Genomic DNA, 24387 nt, shown 5'->3' with positions numbered 1-24387 from the left:
CAGTGCCAAAGCTACCAGTAACTGGTTTAAGGACCATGGTATACCTTTTCTTAATTGTCCAGCAAACTCGCCTGACCTTAACACCATTAAAAATCTATGGGGTATTGTGAAGAGGAAAATGCGATATGCCAGACCCAACAATGCAGAAGAGCTAAAGGCCACCATCAGAGCAACCTGGGCTCTCATAACACCTGAGCAGTGCCACAGACTGATCGACTCCATGCCACGCCGCACTGCTGCAGTAATTCAGGCAAAAGGAGCCCCAAATACGTATTGAGTGCTGTACATGCTCATACTTTTCATGTTCATACTTTTTGGTTGGCCAAGATTTCTAAAAATCCTTTCTCTGTATTGGTCTTAAGTTACATTATAATTTTCTGAGATAATGAATTTGTGATTTTCCTTATTTGTTTTATTTTTATAATCATGAAAATTAAAAGAAATAGACATTTGAAATATATTAGTTTGTGTGTAATTGTCAGGATATACTCAGGACTCAGAGGTAAGGTGAATTCAGAACAGTGATTTATTGAGTGATATATGTAGGCCTACAAGTGCGGTGAATCCGTGCTCTCAAGTGCGCGTATATATATATATATATATCAATTTAGTTACAATTTTTTTAATTTTGGCTGAAACTAACTTTTAGTTAAAATTAAATATGTGTGGAAATCTCTTTAAAATTGAAATTAAATTGGCTGGGGGAAAAAATCTGTACACTTCTTGCAGTTAGAAGGAGAAGCTATTTAACTGAAGGGATTTGCACTTAGCCTTTCCTGTATTTAAAAAAAAACACAGATAAAGCCCATTTTAATAATTTTAGCAACGTTTCACAGGCAATTTTGAAAGGGGTTAACAGCTTTTAACACTGGGTTATGAAATCGTGCTTGGCAACTTGTAACGTCGAGTTGTTTAACTACAGACAACCAATCAAAGTGCCTCACTGATTACTTAATCAAATATTCATGAGGTTTATACAGCCATAGAAAGCGCCGCCGTGCAAAAACGATCAGTGACTGTAGAGAAGACGACAGCTTTATATTATAATTCGCCGACACAGACAATTACTGAAACGTGCCGTTATTAGGGTTGCCACCCGTCCCTTAAAATACGGAATCGTCCCGTATTTGAGAATAAAATAGCGCGTCACGTTTTGAATCAATACGGGATGGAGTTTGTCCCGTATTTTCGAAGTTGTCTTCAATACAGCATCTCATGCAGATCATCTCAACGGCATTGTGTGAAGACTCGTCCTATTCTGCCCCTGACTGGGTAATACTCGCTGCCATCGTTGGATTGTTTGGTTTGTTTCTGCTGCTCTGCTGCAGCAGCAGTAGTCTAACAGATCTATTCCACCAAGACTAAACACATTAACATTGCATGAGTATTACCATACTAAACTCTCTGGGAGTTGTCATGACAGAAACTGTATTATTCAAAGGAGGAACTGAAATCAACATTATTATATTATATTATATTATATTATATTATATTATATTATATTATATTATATTATATTATATTATATCATATCATATCATATCATATTATATTATATTATATTATATTATATTATATTATATCATATTATATTATATTATATTATATTATATTACATTATATTATATTATGATGTAAAAGTTTTTCTTTACAGATATGAGTAAATCTCCGAACAAAATGGGTTGACTATCCAAGAACTGTTGGAAAATACTGGCTTGGCTGCAAAAATAAGCCAGGAGCAGAAAAGAGATAAGTCCAACTGTAAAAGACATTTAATAGTATTTATCATACAAGAAAAATAAGCTGCATTTAAATGGTCAAAAAGTGTCATCACTATGCCCTTTTAGAATCTCTCCACTGATTTTAAAACAAATGGAATGACATTCATAATGTTCTACACATCGTCTTTCCCTGGAGACTAATCTACTCTATATTACTAACTGTTGTGTTGATTAATTATGCTTAGTAGACAAATAAACAGACATATGAATATTATCATAAAATCATTGTACTTTGATTTTCATTGAGAATTCAAGCTATAGCATGAGAAGAATAACATTTTGTACTGATGCGCACAGAAGCCTAAAGGTCCTATGAGCTTTGCAATAGTTTTAGTGGAGTTTTTGCAATCCCTGAATAAACAGCAATGTTTTTTGTTGTTGTTGTTTTTTTTATATATATATACATACATCATTTTATTAGGTAATAACTTTGAAAGATATTAACTTAAATCTCTTTCTGTTTTAGCTTTTTCATCTCTGTAAAAGGTTGTTAGGGTGTTTGTCATTTTTGCTGCCAACAACAATACATTTACATTTCCAGTCAGTGTTTTGGCACAGTTCATCCTTTTATTGTGGTTTCTTGCTCTTTCCAAGGAAAACACTGAGCTTACAGCCAATATCAGGCAATTGAATTCCTACATCACCCCATATTACATGTAATCAGTGTCATGCTGCCAAGAACAACTTCGCTACAGTGATGCATGTAGAGACTAATCCTTATTTATGGTGCATAGAAGAAAAAGATGCCAAAAACCAAGACATGCAATTACACAGAATCTTATTATGTCAGGTTACTTCAAGACAATTCGATTTTCCCAACTGTTATGGAAGTTATTTCATGCATAATTGCTGTAAGGTTCATATATTGGCTCAGGACTGATCTACACCACTGTTTAATGTTCTTAAAAGATGTCTCTTAGTCTCACTATGGTTGCATTAACTTTTTTGAAGTTTTTGTAGCTGAATTTTCAGCAGCTATTACTTCAGTCTTCAGTGTCACATGATCCTTCAGAAATCATTCTTATGTGCTGTAATTGCTTCTCAATAACTATTTATTATTACTGTCAATGTTGAAGACAGTTGTAATGTTTAATATTTTTGTTGAAACCTTGATATATTTTTTCAGGATTCTTGATCAATAGAAAGTTCAAAAGAACAGCATTTATTTAAAAAAATGTTTTTTTTTAGCAATGTAAAAGTTTACTTTTATGCTTAAATGTATTCATTATTAATTCATTCATTTTGAATATAAGTAGATACAGTTACTCAGTGGGTTATGAGGGCAACATCTTGATAAAATACTTTAAAAAAAATTGTATTTAAAAAATAAGCAAATTTTTTTAAACTAAGAAGTAATGTTTTAATAGAAATTATAATAGGGAATATACAAACAAACAAAATTTGATACATAGATATGTTTATGCAGTTTATGCTAAAATTGCATACAGTACTTAAAAACGTTTTTTATTGCCCTTTAAATCGTGAAGTTTAATATTCAGGAATATTATGAATGCTTTACATAAACATTCTCATAATTTGGCTCATTTTTTGCTTGGTCCACAACTGTCTCATTAATAATAATCTCTGAAGATGTGGAGACCCCATCAGACGGAGCCACAGTCTCATACGTGTGCTCTGTCAGACTGTCTGTCTCACAAACTACTTCAGTGTCTTGCTCCACCTCCAAACTATGGGGTGTATTGCTTTCTGGAACACTTTTTAAAATGGAGGACAATGGCCTCTTGGGGGTGCTGTTCTCCTGAGGAAAGTCTGTTGCCCCCACTGTGCAGGGAGAGCTGAGGGAGTTGTGTTTCCTGCGACTAGGTTTCCTCATGACCACCTCTGACTGGTTTGACCCTGAAGCTTGCTCCCATGCACTGGCCCGCACTCCCAGTTTCCTCCGAGGTGGCTTGGCAATTGCCTGCCCCCTTCCTTTGGGCTGGGCGCCCTCTTCTTTTTGTCTCTGTAAGCTACCCAGTCTGCGCAGCATCGCCTGAACGGGCCCTTCTGAGGGGGGCTCTTGCTTGGCCATCTTTTGGGTCTTACCTACAGTAACATATATGGTTGTTAACCTATCTGAATCTGCATCCTGGCCACTATCAGATGGCTGGGCATTTTTCCTGGTATTGGAAAGTGTACGTCGTCTCCCACTGGGCACAGTGAGGTGAGTCCTTAGCGGGCCAGAACTATATCTTTCCGATTCAGTTTGTGATGTTTCAGATGCAGCTGTTTGCTCCTCAGAGGAGATGGTGTCCTCGTTGTTTTTCTCTTCTTTTTGTGTTTCTGTTTCACTGTGGTTTCCCTGTCCTCCTTGCAGGGCAGAGATCATCAGCACACCCCAGGTCTTGGGTTTCCGATTAGTTCCTGGCAGATCTTGAGTGGAGCCACGGCGCTCTTTAGGACTGAACTTTGTGCCCTCTGCAAAAGAGACTGAAGGACGTTTGGATTTGGCAATGCTGGAAGTACGAGGGATACCAAAATCTTGTGACATGTCCTCACTGCTGAAGGTTGATGGGTCAGGGAAGAAGTTACACTTAGAGTTTAACTCCTGAAGCTCTCCACCAGCCACAGTTAGAACATCTGTGTGAGGAAAATCAGAAGTTTAACATTAATCAGTGTATTCAGGAATACATTTGGCGCCAGTCAGATTTTTTTTCCCCTCGCAGTGACACATTTTTTTAGACAATGTGAACAGCAAATATCATAATACATTTGACGTTTTCTTGCAGTGTGATTTTAATGTGAACAGTCAGAGGTAATTTCTAAAATAATCTATGAATTAAGGAATTTGGGGTCAATAAAGAAATATAGCAAGGATGCATTAAAGAGATCAAAAGTGACAGTAAAATATATTTATAATAATTTATTTGGTGTTCCTTGGGCTCAAGTGGCAGAGCATTGCGTTAGCATCACAAGGTTGTGGGTTCGATTCCCAGGGAATGCATGTTAGGTAAAAATGTTAGCCTGAATGCACTGGAAGTTTCTTTGGATAAAGGTGTCTGCTAAATGCAAAAAAATTTTTTATTTTTTTTTATTTTTTATAATTAATATTTCTTGAGCACCAAATCACCATATTATAATGATTTCTGGCATAAAATGACTCCAGAAAATTCAGCTTTACCATCACAGAAATATCTTCAAAAATGTCTTACTGACCCCAAACCTTTGAACGGTAGTCTGTTGAATGGTACAGATCACATTACCTTTAATACAGAAAGTGTTAGTGTTCTTTAATATTATATTTAGGAAAATAGCAATTGTAACATTTACTGCTATTATTAATATAATAAATCTTAATATCATTCACAGCTCAAAATAACAACTAAAAAGAACAGCCGAAGCAAAACTCTAGCTGCTGCTATAACTATAGTGTGAAAACAACACAGTAAGTGTGTGAAACTAGAAATATAACTCTTGTACCTTCCCGGGGTGGTTCACAGTAGACGACCTCTCCTTCATCATCAGTTTCAAATGAATCAGTCACCCAGCCGGACGATGGCTGTTCAATGAAGCTGTGGTTAAATGTGAGCTCAGGGTCATGATGAGAGACTGAAGACACAGCGAAGAACATTAAAAGTCCATTTACGTTTTCCAATATACAATCTCCCTTCCTTATGTTTCTCAGTGAAAGCTTAAAATGTAAATAGGCACATTACCTGTAACCCTCGGCAAACCAGATGACCAGAGACTCATGCACGGCATTGCTGAGCCCATGTTGGCCAGTGCAGTATAAACATGATGCTTCATGCGGACCGCAGGGCTACCATCTCCAACCACCACTCTAGAAGACAGATTTAGCAGAACATTTTCTTGTTGATAATAAGAATAATGAAAAATAAAAATATATTTCAGAATATATCAGCTTCCAAATGACATATTCATACCCTTCCTTCCCTTCAATGGGCCGCCCACAACAGCAGCAGCAAAACAGCAAGGCGAGTATTAAAATGCACAAGGGAATTAAAAGTCCTGCTAAGAGACCTGCCCTGCTACCTAGCAGAGAAACACACACACACACAAATAAAATGGATGAGGGGGATGTGGATACCAGCTGTGAAAACCAAATGTAGTGTTCTGGACATACTGTTTGGACAAGCCCCTGTGGCTGGATGGCAGGCATGATTCCCACAGTCACATGTGGAGGAGCAGTTGATGCCATACAGGTTAGGGGGACATGTAATGTTACAGCTACAACAGAGACTGAACAGTGAGGGACACTTATTTGACACACCAAGTTTAAAAAAAACAACCTTTAAATACCACTGTACACTCACCTCTCACCCTGAAAGCCAGGAAGACAAATACAACTTCCTGTCACATGGTCACAGTGGCCGTGATGGCAGGTTTTACACAGGAAGCGACAGCCATCTCCGTATGTACTATATGTGCAGGGTTTGTCACATCTGCAGAGAGGGAGAAGCCCAAAATAAAGTCAACTAAAAGATATCAAACAACCCTGTGTCAAACTCTAAGGTAGCTTAGCAGGTAGAAGATTCAAAATAAATCTGTTTAGGACACTTAAGTCACTTTAGTTAAGGCTGTAGGTAATGTAATGTAGGTAATGTTTGTTAGACTTTAAATACGTTATTAGCATTTTTCCAATTTAGTTCAATTCTGATTCACAAGCGTGCAATTTGATTGAGAGTCTTGATTCAGTGCCTATTCATTTTGGACCTTTTCAGTTGTATTGTCAACTTTTCATCAAATATGAAAGAAATACTCTCTCTGATGCTGTAAATTATGTCGTGCAGTGTTTCAGGCTGATTTAAACCTGTAACTCATCTTTTTGAACTATTCGTGAAACAGATTGGCTCATAAGAGTCATTTATTCGTGAATGGGATGCTGGTTGCAAAGAACAAGCTCAAAAGAGTGCTTTGTTCATGAATCAAACTACTCTGGTCATGCGTTATGTTTTTGATTCACTTATAATAATCGGCTTGTAAGAGTCATTTGTTTGCGAGTCTTTCTACACTAGTCATGCTGTATGTTGTTGTTTCACTAAAAAGAGCTAGCTTAAATGAGTAATGTGATTTGTGAATCGGACAACATTTTTCACATTGTTTGTTTGTTGCTGCTCTTTTAGTACAGTTAGTTCTGTAAAAAGGTCTATCATGTAATGTGATTAAGTGAAGATATTTTAACTGCCCTTTTTGGACCACTGCAGTTCGCCGTGGTATATAAAACAATAGGGTGTTTCCTTTCAGAACTAAATCCTAATAGATCTGTACCTCGGTCCAGTCCAACCAGGATCACAGTGTAAGCACGCTCCAGTTTCCGGGTCACATGGGTCCATGTTTCTGCAATGCGGACAAATCTCTCGGCAGTGATGGCCATAATAATCTGCAGGACAAGGCTGATCGCAGCGAGTGCCATTCCAACCTGGTGCACAGGCATCACACAGGCCGTCCTGTTTAGAGCAAGACCTGCCTCCTTCGCAGTGTCCACAGCTACATGCACACACACAGATATAAGAACAGACATCATGGATGAACCAAAGAAAGTCATGTTTTTAAAAATAAGGTTAAAATGCTCAAATTAACATAATTGCATGCATTAATAATGTCTTTACACTTTCAAATCAGTGTTAAATCTCCTCTATCTGAACAAATGTGCACTACCGTTCAAAAGTTGGTAGGATTTTTAAAAGATTTTTTTTTAAAGCTTAGGCTGTATTTATTTTGAACAAACATTCAGTAAAAACAGTAATACTTTGAACTATCATTACAATTTCATAATATTTTATTTCTGTGATGGCAAGCTGAATTTCCAGTCTTCAGTGTCACATGATGTTCAGAAATCATTATAAAATTGTCCCCTTGGAATTATAAGGTTCTATCTGACATTTTTGTCAAAATTGAGTTATTCCCATATTGTTATTCAGTGACAACTTATTTACATTATGTGATAGATTTTTTTTATGTTGTATACATTATGGGATATTTATTTAAAAAACAATAAGGTTCTATCTACACAGTCAAATAGAATGCAAAAACTTTGAAGCTCAATATCTCAAAACTACTCAGAATGCAGATAGAACCTTATAATTCCAAGGGGACGAAATGCTGATTTGCCATTCAAGAGACATTTCTTATTATTATCAATGTTGAAAACACTTGTGGTGCCTAATATTTTTGGGAAAACTGTGATTTTTGTGTTTTTTTCAGGATTCATTAATGAATAGATACAGCATTTATTTGAAATAGAAATCTTTTGTGACATCATAAATGTCTTTACTCAGTTGAATACATCCAACCTGGATCGATTTAATGCATCCTTTCTTAATAAAATCATAATCAGCATAAACTATTCATTTAATTTTGCCTTTTCACTAACCTCTTTTTACAGCCTATGCCATATTTTCCACTGCCACAAGGCTCATTGCAGAAAGGCTCTTTGTAACCTGGGTAGCAGAGACAGTTTCCAGTTTGCAGGTCACAGTCGGCATGGCTGAGATTACAAATGCAACGGCGGTCACAGGACGGACCCCACCAGCCATGCAGGCACTGACAGGCCCCTGTGTGCTGCTGGCAAGGGGACACATAGCAGTTGCATGTCAGGCTGCACTTTTGGCCCCAGTAGCCTCTGTTACACAGGCAGCGCCCTGTGGCTTGGTCACAAGTGGATTTGCCAAGTTGACACTGACAGGCTTTGGAGCAAGTGGATGTCCACCAGCCCTCCTCGCAGGTGCAGTTGCCATAGACAGGGTCACATCTCCCATGACGTCCACATTTGCAGCCGTTTTGGCACAGGTTACCCCAGCGGTTAGGCAGGCACGAGCACTCACCAGTGACTGGGTCACAGAGCCCATGAGGGTGACAGGGACAGAGCTCTCGACAATCTGGACCCCAAAATTCAGGAGGACAAGCTGCGGAGAATAAATAATTCAGTTTCATAATAACTAGGTATGCAATACTACATGTTGTGGAGGATTTTGATTGGTCAAAATATGAATTGTTCAAGTATAATCATTGTGAAGCTAGCCATTTATGTATCAAGTTATTCTACTGTTATAATCATGTATCTGCCTGTGTGTGAGGCCTGCATGAGAAAAGAATGTGCAGACAGTGCAGGGGTACAGTATATGGTGGAGCTGCACACTCTATTTGGACATTAGACAAAATATATGATAAAAAATAAAATAAAAATATTGCTCACTCCATTTGGTTTAAAGGTCATTTTCTAGGGCTAGATTGAATAAAATAATATAAAAAATGACTCCAAAATCATGAAATCACATATGCTGTGATCACTGGGGATAACAAGATGGAAATGTTGATGGCCATGGATCCTAGATTATGCAGAGATCTCCAATCCTCTTCTCAAAGCAGGTCTCATGAGCAATAACATGGAAAAAAAAATCTGACAAAATTTTAAATTACACAAACAAGTGACATTTGAGAAATTATAATTGGGTCTCTCAAGTGCACGATGCCAAGGCCTATTATTCTAAACCAAGTAGTAGAATTTGATGAAAAAAAGAGAGATTTATGCAGTGATGTTACACTAAACTTTATGGTGACTGATGTTGCCCAGTTGCATGACATCTAAAAACTATGTGGAATGCTATGCTCAGTAGATTCTAACGAAAAAAAGGTTCATGTTATCCTACTCAGAATCTGTGCCATTCCACAGCTAAAATCAGTCAGTTCTCTATCAGCTGAAATCTCAAGAAAACATATTTTTGGCCAAAAGGGTTTGTGAAAAAGTATGAATGATGGTGTTGTGTGGAGTGAAAGAGGGTGTCTGACTAGACAGGGACACTGAGGCAAATCAATCATTTTGCCAAAACAGCTATATGCAAATGTTAATATGTGGGCCTACAGAGCAAATTATGCCCAGTAAAAAAAATTGCCGTGGATGAATTTAGATGAAGCTTCAGTACCTAGGTCATTGTTGTGGCAGAAAGAAAAGCAGTGCATCACTTGCGCAGCGTATAAGATGGGAAGGCAGAGCAAAGCAAGCTTTCTCTGTCCACGTCCTACTTTAGTTAACATGATCTAAGCAAGAACAATCCTTCTACAGCATTTATTAATCTTAGTTGATGTTTGTTTCAACATTTACTAATGTATTGTTCAAATAAAAAGTTTTAACATTAGTCAATGCACTGTGAATTAGTCGTTGCATAATAAATGTATTGTTCATTGTTTGTTATGTTATTTAATAAATTAACTAACATTAACTAATGGACCATTATTCTGAAGTGTTACCGTATTGTCTTTCTGATTGTTAAAATAAAATGGGTTGAGTGTTTTATAGGTCAAAAGGCCTATGCTACTGACCAAAATTGGCCTAGGAAATTATCCAGTGATGTAGTGGAATTCAGTTTATAAAACAAAGAGATAACTGAATTAGCAAATTGTTAAGAATAAAATTGAAATGAATTGAAAAATAGTAAGGATGCAGATAACTGATTAAAACCAAATTCTTTGTTATATCATAGAAAATGGGTATTAGCCCTTTACTCAATGTATTGACAGCACTGGAATTGTGAGAGATCAATAAGGGGCCAAGACAGCCCTCAACCCACATTAAATTTCCACAGGTCACACCAAGAAGGAAGACTGAACAGATGAGCAAAGTAGCATGCTTGATATCACTAACAAAAAACTCTGAAAGTTTTCATTTAGAGGTGACCGCAATTCTATCAAGGAATGGTTTGCTCCATCAATGAGAACCAGTGAGTGTGCAGTTATTATCTCACGGGAGAATCTTGTATTGAGCAGCAAACTGGTTGCAGAGTAACACCCACATCTCTCAACTTAAAATACGCCAACCAGCTTCAACAACCCCACACATCATGAAGTGAGGGATGAAGGGCGTGCTAGTAACAACCCTCCCTTACCAACGAGGGAAAGACCATTGCAACGACTCGCAAAGAGTCACCCTGGTGATGATGAAATGAGGGATGGGGCTGCTAAAGATATCAAAATACTTGGGAGAAGATGTGGGCTCACAAATAGAAAATAGGAAGTGGAAAGAGAAGGATACAAACAAGCAGACAACAGAAACTGACGAGGAGAGACTCTGGGAAAAGATGGGAAAAGATGAAGTGCAAACTGATGACAACTTAATAAAGAAATGCAGAAGAAGCTCACATTCAAGAAAAGCAAAAAAGTGAAAAAAAAGAGTGACAACATATCTGATGATCATTACATGCCTAATGCAAATATTTATTAATTACACTGATGAGGCCTTATCGCTCTTAAAAGAGCAATTGGATGCAACGAGCAGAATGAGATGGCAAAATAGCTTTATAGTATTTGTTAACTGAAAAAGGAAACGTTTGTGTTACTTTTGGGGAACAATGCTGTATTAATATACCAAATAATACTGCTCCAGAAGGAGCATTGAGAGAATAAATGACCAAATTGAAAAACCTACAAATGTGAGATTGGTTTGATCTAAAGCTAGGAGCATGGGGAGCATAGTTAACTAAAATGGGAATGCTGAGTACGTTTTCTAGCATCAAAACCTCAAGACTTCAAGAGTGAGTCTTCCTATACATGGCAGATGCCAAAGCATTTTATAGTAAGCAATATGAATATAGCAAATAATATGAAAATTATGTGTAACATATATATCAGAAAGAAACATTTATCCAGTGTTGTTTTTGCCAAAGATATTCAGTTCTGGTCATCAAATATGATTGGCTGAGTGCTGAATAAATCAGTAGATGGTGACAAACTAGTGTCTTTATAGGTCAGTCACTGAATCATTCATTCAACCGATACATTCAAACACACATAAAGGCCACTACTGTGTGTTAGCGATGGGTGCCTTCGAAGCACTGATTCAAGGAATATTTTATAATCAGTTCGGCACTTTACTCTTGCCAAGTTATGTTATTTTAACAATTGAGGAAACATTCTAAACCATCCTTGAACTTATGATTGAGTGTCTAATCTTTAATTATTTATGGTGATCTCGTGTTAGCCAAGTAGTAACACAAAGCACCACACATTAATAAAAAATACACATTTTAAAGAAACTTCATATTTAATACTTTAATATTTAATTCTTTGTATACATTTAATAGATTGTACTTTTATGAAAACATTTGCAACTGGGTTAAAAGTGTAAATAGATGTGTGTGATGCGTTTTCATTGTATTTACGTAGTTTTGACAAGCAGGTGCTGCTAGCCTGTGTGTTTCACGCGTTTCAAAACAGTGAATCAAAGAAATGCAAAGAAATTAATTCAAAGTTTTCGGAAAAGTTTGAAGGTTGATTGTGCTTAGGATTTGTTTGGAACAATTTTGATCGTAAGAGGAAAAACTGACACAGTAACTGGCATAAGTGCCTAAAATGTAGGTTATTCAATATTAAATTTTTGTTTATACAAAGCAATATATCAGGCTTGCTCGTGTGGTATTGTTTCAGTGTCTAACCTAATGGTTAGATGCAGCTGTGTAATTGCAAAAGGCAGTTCTGAAACCAGAAACAAAAGGACTAAATGATATTACTCACGGGTTTTGCACTGATACCCGTAAAATCCAGGTTTACATCGACAAAGTCCAGGGTATACACACACTTCATTCTGCAGACAGGTCCTTTCTCCCTCACAGAGGGCTGAGAAAACAAAAAGATGCTTTACACACAACAGTACCAAAACCCTTAGCTTAAAGGGGTCATATGATGCGATTTCAAGTTTTCCTTTCTCTTTGGAATGTTAAAAGCTCTTGGTGCATAAAGAAGATCGTTAAAGTTGCAACTAAAGTCTCAAAACCAAAGAGATATTCTTTATAAAAGTTAAGGCTCGTCCACGCCTTTCTAAAACGCCTTGTTTAAACACACCCCACGTCTACATCACAATGTGGGAAGATTTGCATAACTCTTCCCAAATGTTCACGCACAGAAAGAAGGCATAACCTTTGATTCTAGCTGTTGCTGCCAGCACCATGTTGTGGAGATGCTCTTTTTTTATGAAAGCGAAGCTACTTTGTTTGGCCTTCCAAAAGAGTACACAACTAGAAATCAGTGGTTAAGTTGTATTTACAACACTGTTCCAGAATAGTTCAACCCAAATATACAGATGTGAGCAACACATTTTATAGACGACTGTTTCCTGATCCTGGGAGAGAAGATTACAATGACGGCTGTTCTGACTCACAGTCCGTAAGTACGTTTGCATATGTAAAGGATTTGCAACTGATGATTCAAATGCGAGTTTTGAGCAGTGTAGAGTAGTGCTTGTTGTTTGTCATTTCCCCGATTAAAAATACAGACATGGTTTTATGTTTATGGCGCGCGATGCAGCGCAACGTGTAAAAAGACAGTCATATTATCCCCTAAGTATGTTCCCACTGGTTTCAACAAATGGCTCGTTTGTAATAGGTTTTTTTTTGTTTTGTTTTGTTGCGCAGGTTCTTCTGACTGGGACATGCATCACAGTGTGGCAAGGGGCATAATGTTTCCATCACACGCTTGAGGCATTCGGCCAATCACAACACACTGGATAGCTGGCCAATCAGAGCAGACCTCGCTTTGTAAAAATTACGCATTTCAGAAAGGCGGGCATAGAGGAGAAACAATATTGTACAGTAAGTAGAAAATAATGTTTTTTTTAACCTTAAACCACATAAACACATTTCATTACACCAAATACACAAAATAATGTTCATTTTAACAACATCATATGACCCCTTTAAAACTGCTGACATCTACAGGCCCAAAGGAAACAAGCCTTTTGTCATCGATAAAACAACATGTCATTTTATATTAAAGAAGCTACATCAACAGATGGCATCAATACTCACGGATTGTGCATTCATTACCGTTCTGGCCCCATCCAGAACAACATATGGGAGAATAATCCCTATTGAGAAAATATAGCAGACATCATAGAATGTATTGAATCTACACTGACATAAATTAAAAGTTTATAGGATAAAGAGACATACAGTTTTATATCTTAAGAACCCCTATAGAAAAGACGAATCATAAATGACAATTGTTTCGCCTATAGACAGCAAATAGATTCAGTGGAAAACAATTTAGTAATTATGTCTCATACTTTTTTTTTTGTCCTGACAACACTACCCAAGAGTTTCAAAGGATATCTCAACAATATCTCAAGATGACCCTTAAAACGTTTCATGTTAAATTCCGTCAAGACTTTAAAAAGATCTTGGCTATTTGATACACATTCCTTTTATAGCTTATACTATAAATCTATGTCAATATATATGTTATTTTTCATTATGAATTTATGGAGAACATCTGAGACAAAAAGATAATTCAGTACCTGACACTGAGGCAGACATTTTTCCCAGTCAGAGAGAGTGTCTGAGCTGAGCATTGGACACACATGAGCATTAATCCAAATGAGGTCAGAAAGATGTCCATCCCCTCCGGACCAAAACCGGACCCCCTCTCCTGCCACAGCACCAGTACAAGTTAGTTCTGTACTTCTAGAACAGAGAAGATCTAGTCCAGTCTCTATAGCAAAATGTGCTCTCAAAATCCCTTTGTTTCCTCTGCAAGTTTCCTGAGGAAGAAAAGCCAGCTTCCTGTAATTCAATAAGCCACTGGTTGTTTAAAGACAAAATCAAGGCCCAGAATTTTGTGGGAGGAGTTGGGGTATTTTTATCGGTCAGTGTGTCTGCCAACAATTTCTCATCCTTACCAATTACTTTCATATATTAAAATACAAATATATAAAAATTGTACTGACTATAGATGGCCTTTTTTGTTCAGGTCAAAAATCACACACAAATGTAACAATAACACCTCTGGATTTTATTTAGCTTTATAGCACTCTCCAGTATATAAAATACACTAGTAAAAGGTCAAAATGGGACTCATTCACTTTTATTTCCAAAGGTCCAAAGATAAACGAATGAGTCACAGACAGCCAAGGAATATGAAATTGAACTACCGGCCTTTGAGACATTCGGGCACCCATTATCTCTAATTTCCGTTGAAGGAAACACAGACTTCCTCTCAATCAGGGAACATATTAAGACTCATACAAAGTATATTTGAATCATGTCCATATGTTTTTGTCTCTTTATTCAAGAAAACAGCTTTGAGACACACAATTCTGATCAGTTGAATGGCTAAAGAGAGCAAAGTGCCAACTCATTAAAAGGTTAGTTCACCAAAAAAGAAACATTCTGTCATCATTTACCCAACCCCAACATTCTTCAAAATATTTTCGTTGGTGTACTGCAAATGAAAGTGAGTCATACAAGTTTGGAACAACACGAGATATCAATAAACATGTAAAACTTTCGACTAATGCATATTTTATTCTTACATGTTTACAAGCTTTTTTTAACATCAGATTGATATAATCATGGACATCTCCACAGGCCTGACATGTAATAATACCACAAGTTGGTTGAAAATATTAAAATATTTATATATAAAAACATGCTAAATCATTACAAAATTACACAAAATTGATACTTTTTGGTTAATGTTTTATAAGAAAATATGTTATAAGAACATGAATACAATATACTCTAATGCCCCCTAGTGAGGTAAAGGGTCAGTGTGATAGTGATGACAATACAATGTCAGTAGCTGTCTTAGGTTAAAATTCTTATTAAATATACTCTCTATAAAAATAGCTGCTATAATTCTCTGTAGCTTCCATCCAGACATCTATAATATAATGCCAGGTGTATTATGATTATCAAAACACTGCAGATTAGTCATTGTTTATTAGATGTTTTTAAGTGCACCACCAACTGAAAAGACAATAGTTATTGTTTCTAAAGCCTCCTACCATCTTTCCAAGTCAATTTCCTGATAAACAGCGTATGGCAGGTAGTCCTTCCCCAAATGCAAGCCACTGGTTAAGCCATAAGTGGACATGTTGGGCCCTAAAAACTGCAATGACTTGAAAGTGTAAAAAAAAAAAAAAAACTTTGTTTACAATCTTTGGAAAATCAACAATATATATATTTCTAACAGTCGTCTTTGCACATTAAACTCAGATAGGAGAAAGCGGAAAAAAAAACAATCTTCATCTTTAATTTTTTCATCTTTAACCATATATATGCTACTGTTCCAAAATTGAGGGTCAGTAAGATTTTCTTTTTTTTTCTAACAGATGATTACTTTTATTCACGTGTTATCTTTAAGCAAGTACGCATTAAAATTTAACAAAAGCTGCAGTAAAGAAATTGTTACAAAATATTTTTCTTTCAAATAAATTTGTTCTTTTGAAATCTCTATTCATCAAAATTCCTGAAAAAAAACACTTATAAGTTTCCACAAAAAATTAAGCAGAGTTTTCAAGTGTAATAATAATAATAAATGTTTCTCAGGCACCATATCAGCATGCTAGAATGATTTCTGAAGGATATTGAGGACTGGCGTAAAATTCAGATTAAATTACACTTAAATATATATTTTAAAAAAATAGTTGTCTCAATTACAGCTTTTTTTTTACCAAATAAATGCAGCCTTGGTCATTAAAAGAGGCTTTTCTGAAAAACATTAAAAACTGTTACTGTCCATTTTTGAACGGTAAACAATAGTGCTCTCTTTTTTACGGAAAGATATCGATTCTTAAATCCCAAGAATCGATTAGTGTAGCCTGTTTTCAGTCAATGGACGTAAAGCATTGTGCTTTGGTGGTTATGATATAAACAAAGTCTCAGGTTTCAATTTTTGTCCATTGTATTGCAGTATTCAAACAATAAATGCCGTTTTAGAGCTGTTTAACGTGGAGGGACAGATCGCTGTAGCGCCTCAGTTCAACAGACGCAGCAGATCATTTCTTCCACATTAACACCAGTTTCAGCACGAAATAATCATGAATAAACATCCAAAGTTAAGTTAAAAGAAAGAGTACAATTTAACAATCTGAATTCTGTCTCGTGTAATCGCTCAGTCAGTGTTTCAGCCGCGAAAATACGTCAATAAAGTCTCGTAAACATCACGTAACGTCACATTTACCTCAGAAACAAACATATTCCGTGACCATAAACTCATTAGTCAGATAGAAACTGTAGATTGCTAAATGTATGCACCATATAACATATTAATTATATTTCTTACCGTTTATGTTTGAATAAATCCATTAATTATTTTATGACAGCCACCACTTAAATTTTAATATTAAAAAACGAATTGAAGTAGAAATATTATTTAAATTTAACTTTATGATTTATAAAAAGTTTTTTTCCTAGAGAAAATTTGGCAAGTACTGTAACTGTACCTGATATATGTCCAAAAATAACCGATATTGAATTGAATTGGTAATCGAATCGAAAGCTTGTGAAAGAGAATAGAATCGAACTGTGAAATTACCCAGTCCTAGTAAACAACAAACAAGAATGATATGTATATGACTGACAGAATCTGAACTCGTCTTCAGGTCATGATCATCAGGCACAAATCTAGCTATCGGCTAAATTAACAAAAGCCAAGTGCTGAATGATTTTATACTTAGATAAAGGTCTGCTTAGACAAAAAATACTAAAACACTATATTTGTATAACCAGATACAAAGAGTAGTCCATTCTCCGGTTTGAAACCTAAATGAGACTTCTCTCTTCTAACCCAGGTGAAGATGAGTGACATTTGCGGTGGTTCTCAAGATGAGCTGAGCGTCTGTGTCTTCTCCTGGCCTCCCTGCTCGTCTGGATCAATGATTTCCAATGTGGAGCTGGATGTTGGAAGGCCGGGGGGCTGGGAAGCAGAGCTCCTAGTAAGATTGGGCCGTGCAAGGGAACCAAATCTAAAGGTTTGAATCAGAGGAGATAAGAAAGCTCTCAGTCATGACAGAGTGAGATTTCTTTTGTAGGTAGTAGTTCAGTAGCTAGTCTGCATGCTCAGTTACTGAGGTTACTAAGCCAAAGAGCGAAATGTGATTAAGAGATCTCTAAAATCAGCTTAGGGTTTCACCAAGAACATATAGTGTGAGTGCTGCCAAGCTCCAACATAAACAGCTGCTATATCTGTATCGCACAAATTACTACACACTATTCACAGAGAAGAGAGCTGATTCCCTTTAAAAGACTTATTTAAAAAATGTGGAATACATTAAGCTCTCAGACAGAAATAAATAGTTCTAATACTTGAAGTCTCAGTCTTTTTATTAACATACATTTGCAGGGAAAGTTTAAGAAGGCTATGCAATCCAACCTGCCCCGCAAGCCACACTGCAAAAATGTCTGTCATGCAACATAAAAATGTGGTAAGAAATGTCAACAAAAAAATGTCCAGGTAAAAAAAAATTCAGTCAGGTAACCCAAATGTAAACCCAAAATGTCTGTCAGGTAACCTAAAAATGTGGCAAGAAATGTAAACAAAAAATTTACAAAATGTAAAATTTTGTTAAAAAATGTCTGTCTGGTAGCCCTTAAAAAATGGTAAACAAAATAACACAAAAAAATGTGGCAACATCTTAATTTTCTCTAGTAATAAACTACATTTATTCCTGAATACTATTCAATATGGAATCATTCTTCAGAATGAGTCAACATTAAATTAAAAGTGAAAATAATTGTAAGGATAATATCAGGAAGATTTGCCTCTTAAAGGTGTGTACTTTTTGCACCACTACCAGCAACATATTTTACAGCGTAGAACCCAATAGTAAACAACATTTGATTGCATTGGCACAAAGAGGAATTTCTGCTGTTGCTCAAAAACTAAATCATTCACTCATAGGCCTGATTTCACAGACAGAGTTTAGGTTAAGCCAGGATAAATTCAATAAGGACATTTAAGTATCTTTTATTAACGTGCCTTAGAAAAAAACATTATTGGTGTAACATTACTTAAGACAAATCAATAGTACTAAGATATTTTAAGATATGTCAGTGCAAGTTTCTTACAGTTAAAACTGAACAGACATGCATTTTAGTCTGGGACTAGGCTTAAGCCTTGTCTGTGAAACCGGGGGTTAATGTATACCCATGCCCAATATTGCTAAAACCAGTTTTCAGTGAAGCAGGTAAAGTAGATTGTTGTACTGAAATAAGTTATTGCTATAGATGAACTCACAGGCTTCTGATGCGTGAGTCCTGGGGTCTGTTGTCAGTGCTGTCAGTGTCATTGTCTTCATTTCCACTCCTTTTAAACAAAGGGCCATCTGTCTCATCTCTATGACAGTGAACACGGTTAAACACAATTATTTACATGGGCTGTATATTACCCGTATTTTTGTGCCACGTACTCACGTTCTACATTCGCTAACTGGTATGCCAAGCATTTTAGATTTTATAATGGTCCTCTGCTTCTTTATGGCAGAACGCACGGCATCCAGTAAGAACCCTGGGCATCTCTCATCATTCAGGATTTCCCTAAAGAAACAGCGAAATGTGTGTTCAGATTAAGAGGGTGTTATCTTGATATTAAAGATTAGAATGAGCCACAAACACTACTGTCTCACCTTTGGTAATATTTAAGCTCTTCTTTGACTAGAAAGAGATTGGCCTTCAACTCATTCTTCTCAAAAAGCAAGTCCCGTACTTCCTGCTTGGTAAAACAAGGCCGATTTGGATCCTTCAAGTCAATGATCATCTTATCTGTGAGGTCAATGGCCGAACTACTCTGAAAGAGGCAAAGGTTATATATGAATTATATGAGTATGTGAGTCAAAACCATAAATGTCTGACGGGCACAGCTGATAATCTGTTTGTCACATATTGCACGCTAAATAATACATCTCTAAACTAATAACAAAAAGTGTAGTGCACAGTGTTAAACAGCCTAAACAGATGATTTCATAAGAAACATTCAGATGAATTTCAATTAAGTTAAAGTTTAAAAATGATAAAGAAAATACACAAACACTTTTTTTATAATAAATATATATATTAAAAAGTAATTGAACAAGCTAAATTATTTGCATTTGTCCGACTACAGATCTAGTTGAGTTAATGAAAATTATTTTGCAGCCTTTTACACTTTTTGTTAATAACTAAAAGCTTATATTATTTCAATTTAATATAATTTAAATAATCTCTGTTAAATCAAATAAATTAATTGAACCTGAATTCTAACTAAATTTAAATTAAGATTAATGTTGAAATGATCGTGTTTTCATAATAAACAAAAAGTTGAATATAATATGAATATAAAACAGTTCATTTCAAAATAATGCTAAATAATAATGCTAAAGTCTAGTTCAATGTATTACTTAATATTTAGCATTATTTGTTAATTACCAAAAGCTTTTTTTATTTATAATTATTATATTTATCTCTGTTAATCAGGATAAAAGTAAAGTGAAAAATATTCTGACAAGGTTTTAATGTTGGAATTGAATCAAGCCTCCCAAAATGTTTGTATGCTGAAGGGGTGATGAGCACAAACATGTCCTTCCCACTCCTGTCAAAGGCAAATGTGACCTATATATGAAATTAGGCCCTAAGGAAAGAAGAACATACAAGCTTCTGCCTGAATATGCCTTCAGGAAATACACGTAAACCAATACAGGAAAGCTAGTTTGCTAGTCAGATTAAATGTAATATTAACGTGACTAACCGTTTCAGCAGCAGTATGTACACTGGCTCTTTCTAATTGTGAGTTCAGGCACTCTATCTCTTTCTGTTTCTCGCACAGGTCAGCCTCCAGGTCAGCCCTCCTCTCCACTGCGCTCTTCAGCTGAGTCTGAATGATGTTCTGTTTGTGTCTGAGCTCTGCGTTTATCTTCATTAGTCGCTCCTGCTGCTCCTGGAGCTGAAAAAAAAAACATGTTAAATAACAGACACACATTTCTTGTCACACAACTCACTGAAAATTAGGTCTGGGCGATGTCTACATTGGAACTTCATGATGGATGTGTGGGGGGTGCTACATGGCCATTATAATTAAAAATGGGGGGGGGGTCATGATGCCAGCTCAACATTGTGATGTCTGTCAGCCATTGGCGATAGATAAAGGAATCATCTATTGGCCAAATCCTACTGAAAATAATTCATAAATGTTGAAAATGTGTACATATACATGTGCAATAGGTTGAACTTAAATTGTTATGTTAGCTTAAGGGCAAATTATGACTTGATGTTCATTCTGTTAATTTTTCTATGCACCAGGCTGTTGTGTGGTACCAGTCTAACCAGTTTCATAAAAGGCGAGGCAAACATAACATATAAAAAAGGAAAGTATTAACCTCAGCTCCAAACGACAGCTTTATGCCTCTTGTGCAATTCATGAGCAAGTACATTTTGACACACTGTTGACAATGTGTTGACAATGTGTTCCAAATTCAACAATGAAAACCTTGATAGCTGCTAAACTACATCTGATGAAGAGAACAGTATGGTCTGTTTTACCTGGTTAACATTAATACAAATGATGACAAGTTACAAATTATTTTCTAAAGGAACAATTAAAAGAAATTTTTAAAAGATCTGAATTTATTTATTTTTTGCACATAAGTTTGCTTTCATTTTAAGTGCAACTTCAAGCAGTTATTGTCTTTCTAAACATAGCCCATGGTTCCGATTCATTTGAGCACTGGCATTATATCAGACCCATACCGCTTCCACTTCCTTGGACATGCTGGAAATCTTCTGCACTTTTGCTCTTAACTCATCACGTTGCTTATCCACCACTTCTTTCAGCTTGAGCATCACTTCTCGTTCCTGACGCTGTGTGCGGTCTAGAAAAAGGAAGCAAATGTATAGTCATATGTGACCCTGGACCACAAAACCAGTCTTAAGTGTTAATTTTTCCAAACTGAGATTTATACATCATCTGAAAGCTGAATAAACAAGCTTTCCATGCTTTCGTGAGGTATGGTTTATTAGGATCGGACCATTTTTGGCCGAGATAAAACTATTTGAAAATCTGGAATCTGAGGGTGCAAAAAAATTTAAATACTGAGAAAATCACCTTTTAAGTTGTCCAAATGAATTCTTAGCAATGCATATTACTAATCAAAAATTTAGTTTTGATAGTTACAGTAGGAAATTTACAAAATATCTTCATGGACATGATCTTTACTTAATATCCTAATGATTTTTGGCATAAAAGAAAATCTATAATTTTGACCCATGCAATGTTTTTTTGGCTATTGCTAAAAATATACCCCAGCGACTTAAGACTGGTTTTGTGATCCAGAGTCACATAGTGCAAAATAGTGTGTGCAAACAGGATTCCTGACTACTGAGTTTGCAGTACTAAATGAAGAATGAGAATAACCGCTACAGTAAAAGAGATAAACCCAACTTTATTCAGACTGTAATATAACATCACAGAAAATAAGAGTTCATTAGAATTTGTATTTTTTTTTTTATATTTGGACAGAAAAAAAAACATTTTTGGAGAGATCTCATGACTTTTTAAAGCACAGGCAATTACATTTTGGACTTTATACTGTACATAACAATGAAAACGAATTAAATTGGTGCGACAAGGAACAATTATAAAACCATTTAAGACTCTGGATAATAATTACCTTTAAAAAAAATTATGATGATGTATGTGATCAAAAATGTGTTATTTGCATTTTATAAAAACTTTATGTAAAAGCATTGTTATAGATCTTACTGTGAATTATTCATTATTATCAAAATTGAGATGGCAATTACATTGAAATAACATTCTTAATTAAACGAATTATCAGCTAATTCTACCTTCTTTTGAGTGTGTGCATTTTAAACGGGCCAGAAGCTCCTGATTCTCTTCCGTGAGCTGTTGCACCTGGGACTGTAACACTTTGACATTTTCCTTCAGATTCTTCTCCTTCTGATGCCAGTCCTTAAAAAAACAAAGCAGAATCTTTGCAAAAATCCTTTCAAACAAACACATTAAGTGAGACATACCTGGTGTCACCCTGACAGTTTCAAAACCTAACCAATTTAACAGGTCACTTGAGAACACAGTGCCTTCTAAGTCATTCATGTATTAACAGGACAGGCCTGTGTTTCTATGCAAGTAGCCCAACCAGTAATACAGTAGAATCTTATTACTTTAGAGCAGTGGTGCCCAACCACGTTCCTGGATACCCCCCAACACTGCAGGTTTTCCATGTCTCTTTAATCAAACACACCTGATTCAGATCATCAGATCAATAGTAGAGACTCCAAGACCTGAATTGGGTTTGGACAATTGGGACAAATCCAAATTTAACCCTGCAGCTCGTGAAGATACATTGATGTGTAAAAACACAAAACGATCGGTCTGTCCAAGAAACTGAACAGGATTTACATTTTCACAATGTCCAAACTCGTAAAGCTCTTGTGAACGGTGATAGGTGGCAATAATGTACTTATAACTAAGTCTGTAATCCGGCATAATGCAAGAAAAAAATGCCTCTTGTTCACAAGAGTTCTAACAGTTCGGACATTGCGTGGAGGTAAAAGAAAAGAAAAAAAAAATGTCTTTGTGTCTTTACATATCCATGTATTGTCACAAGCTGCAGGGTTTAATATGGATTTGTATGAACAAAAAAGGTTTTTTTTTAGCATTATTTGTTTGTTTTTTACCTCTCATAGATTCTGTTACCATTTGCCATGCATTGTACGACTGAGAGACTGCATCAAATGAAGCTAAAATTTGTTGAAAACATAATTTGTGTTCTACTGAAGAAACAAAGTCACTTACATCTTGGATGCCCTAAGCAGATAAACATCTAATTTTAATTTTTGGGTGAACTATCGCTTTAAGTGTTTTTTTACGACTCGTTAATCGGACAACTTGTTGCTATCCACTTGCGTATTTAACCTGGATAAGGGATCAGTGAACGAATCATTCTAATAAACGGATTACAGTTACTTAGATCAAGCTCAAAATCCCCACCACCAATGGATGGTATGTGATGTTCTGCAAATGACATTTATTGAGGGGCAGGGCAGACCGGAAGTGCCCTCTCTATTGGTATTTCCTAGAATCGAACACGATTCGAATGAAAAGTCCATCTGGGTTTAAAGCGTTATCCTCACGGCAGCTCCTTTCACGACAAAAACATTTGAAGTCTAAAACGCTAGTCTTGCTGCATTAATATGTCGACCGTGTTCTTACCCCACTCTCTGTGCCGTTGCTGGTTTCATCACATTCATTCACATGTCGTTTCTTCTGCTGCTGTATCTGTAACGTCTCAAAAGCCTTCAATAGTTCCTCTTCCTTACATTGATGAGCTTTGTTTCTCGCAGCGAAACTCTCCAAGAGCTCCAACACTTTAACTATGTGAGACACCAGACCCTCCACACTCGACTTCCCATAGCTGTCGATGAGCTTCTCCACTTCTGCCCCCACCACTTTAGCGATTTCATACACATCGTCCACGGTCATCGATGAAAACGTCCTCTCGAAACACGTCTTGACAATATCGTTTTGGTTTTCCTCGACCGCTATCACGCAAGTCTCCATAACGCACTTTGATTTGAACTGGAATTCTAACAGCGACTATCGAAACTCCTCTTCGGTCAGATCTAAACAGACGATCAGTCCGAACGCAGATCCTTTTTGTTTGTTTCACTTTTAAACGCATGCATTTCGTTCTTGTTTGTTTTTTAAACTACATCCTTGGTTGATACGCTCCAATAAACAAGAATGAGCTATAAAATCTACGTGTCTATGCGGCTTAAAGAGTTGCATGTCATAACCTGAAGTGAAGATCTACACCCACTAACGTGGATGAATCATGGCAGTGCATGTTTGCATAGCAGTCTTATATACGTTATTTTATATATCT

The 24387-nt window shown here is 36.2% G+C and overlaps 2 protein-coding genes across 2 annotated transcripts; both read right to left on the bottom strand.

Annotated features, from left to right (window-relative positions):
* Positions 1-3126: 3126 nt before the first annotated feature.
* Positions 3127-14245, bottom strand: LOC132123604 (scavenger receptor class F member 1-like). The gene is made up of 11 exons (XM_059534355.1): positions 14026-14245; positions 13538-13596; positions 12249-12350; positions 8116-8647; positions 7011-7229; positions 6056-6184; positions 5866-5969; positions 5666-5774; positions 5438-5562; positions 5202-5330; positions 3127-4361 (listed from the first exon to the last, which is right to left on the bottom strand). The coding sequence occupies exons 1-11, from the start codon at positions 14124-14126 to the stop codon at positions 3286-3288; spliced, it is 2685 nt and encodes an 894-aa protein (XP_059390338.1). The 5' UTR covers positions 14127-14245; the 3' UTR covers positions 3127-3285.
* Positions 14246-16918: 2673 nt separating this feature from the next.
* Positions 16919-24334, bottom strand: LOC132123233 (RILP-like protein 1). The gene is made up of 8 exons (XM_059533805.1): positions 23715-24334; positions 22328-22451; positions 21230-21351; positions 20232-20426; positions 19135-19295; positions 18923-19045; positions 18747-18845; positions 16919-17475 (listed from the first exon to the last, which is right to left on the bottom strand). The coding sequence occupies exons 1-8, from the start codon at positions 24060-24062 to the stop codon at positions 17331-17333; spliced, it is 1317 nt and encodes a 438-aa protein (XP_059389788.1). The 5' UTR covers positions 24063-24334; the 3' UTR covers positions 16919-17330.
* Between the last annotated feature and the right edge of the window lie 53 nt (positions 24335-24387).

The sequence above is a fragment of the Carassius carassius genome, chromosome 41 (genome assembly GCF_963082965.1).
Source record: "Carassius carassius chromosome 41, fCarCar2.1, whole genome shotgun sequence".
Lineage (NCBI taxonomy): Eukaryota > Metazoa > Chordata > Actinopteri > Cypriniformes > Cyprinidae > Carassius > Carassius carassius.
This window is presented reverse-complemented; position numbering and strand designations above follow the sequence as displayed.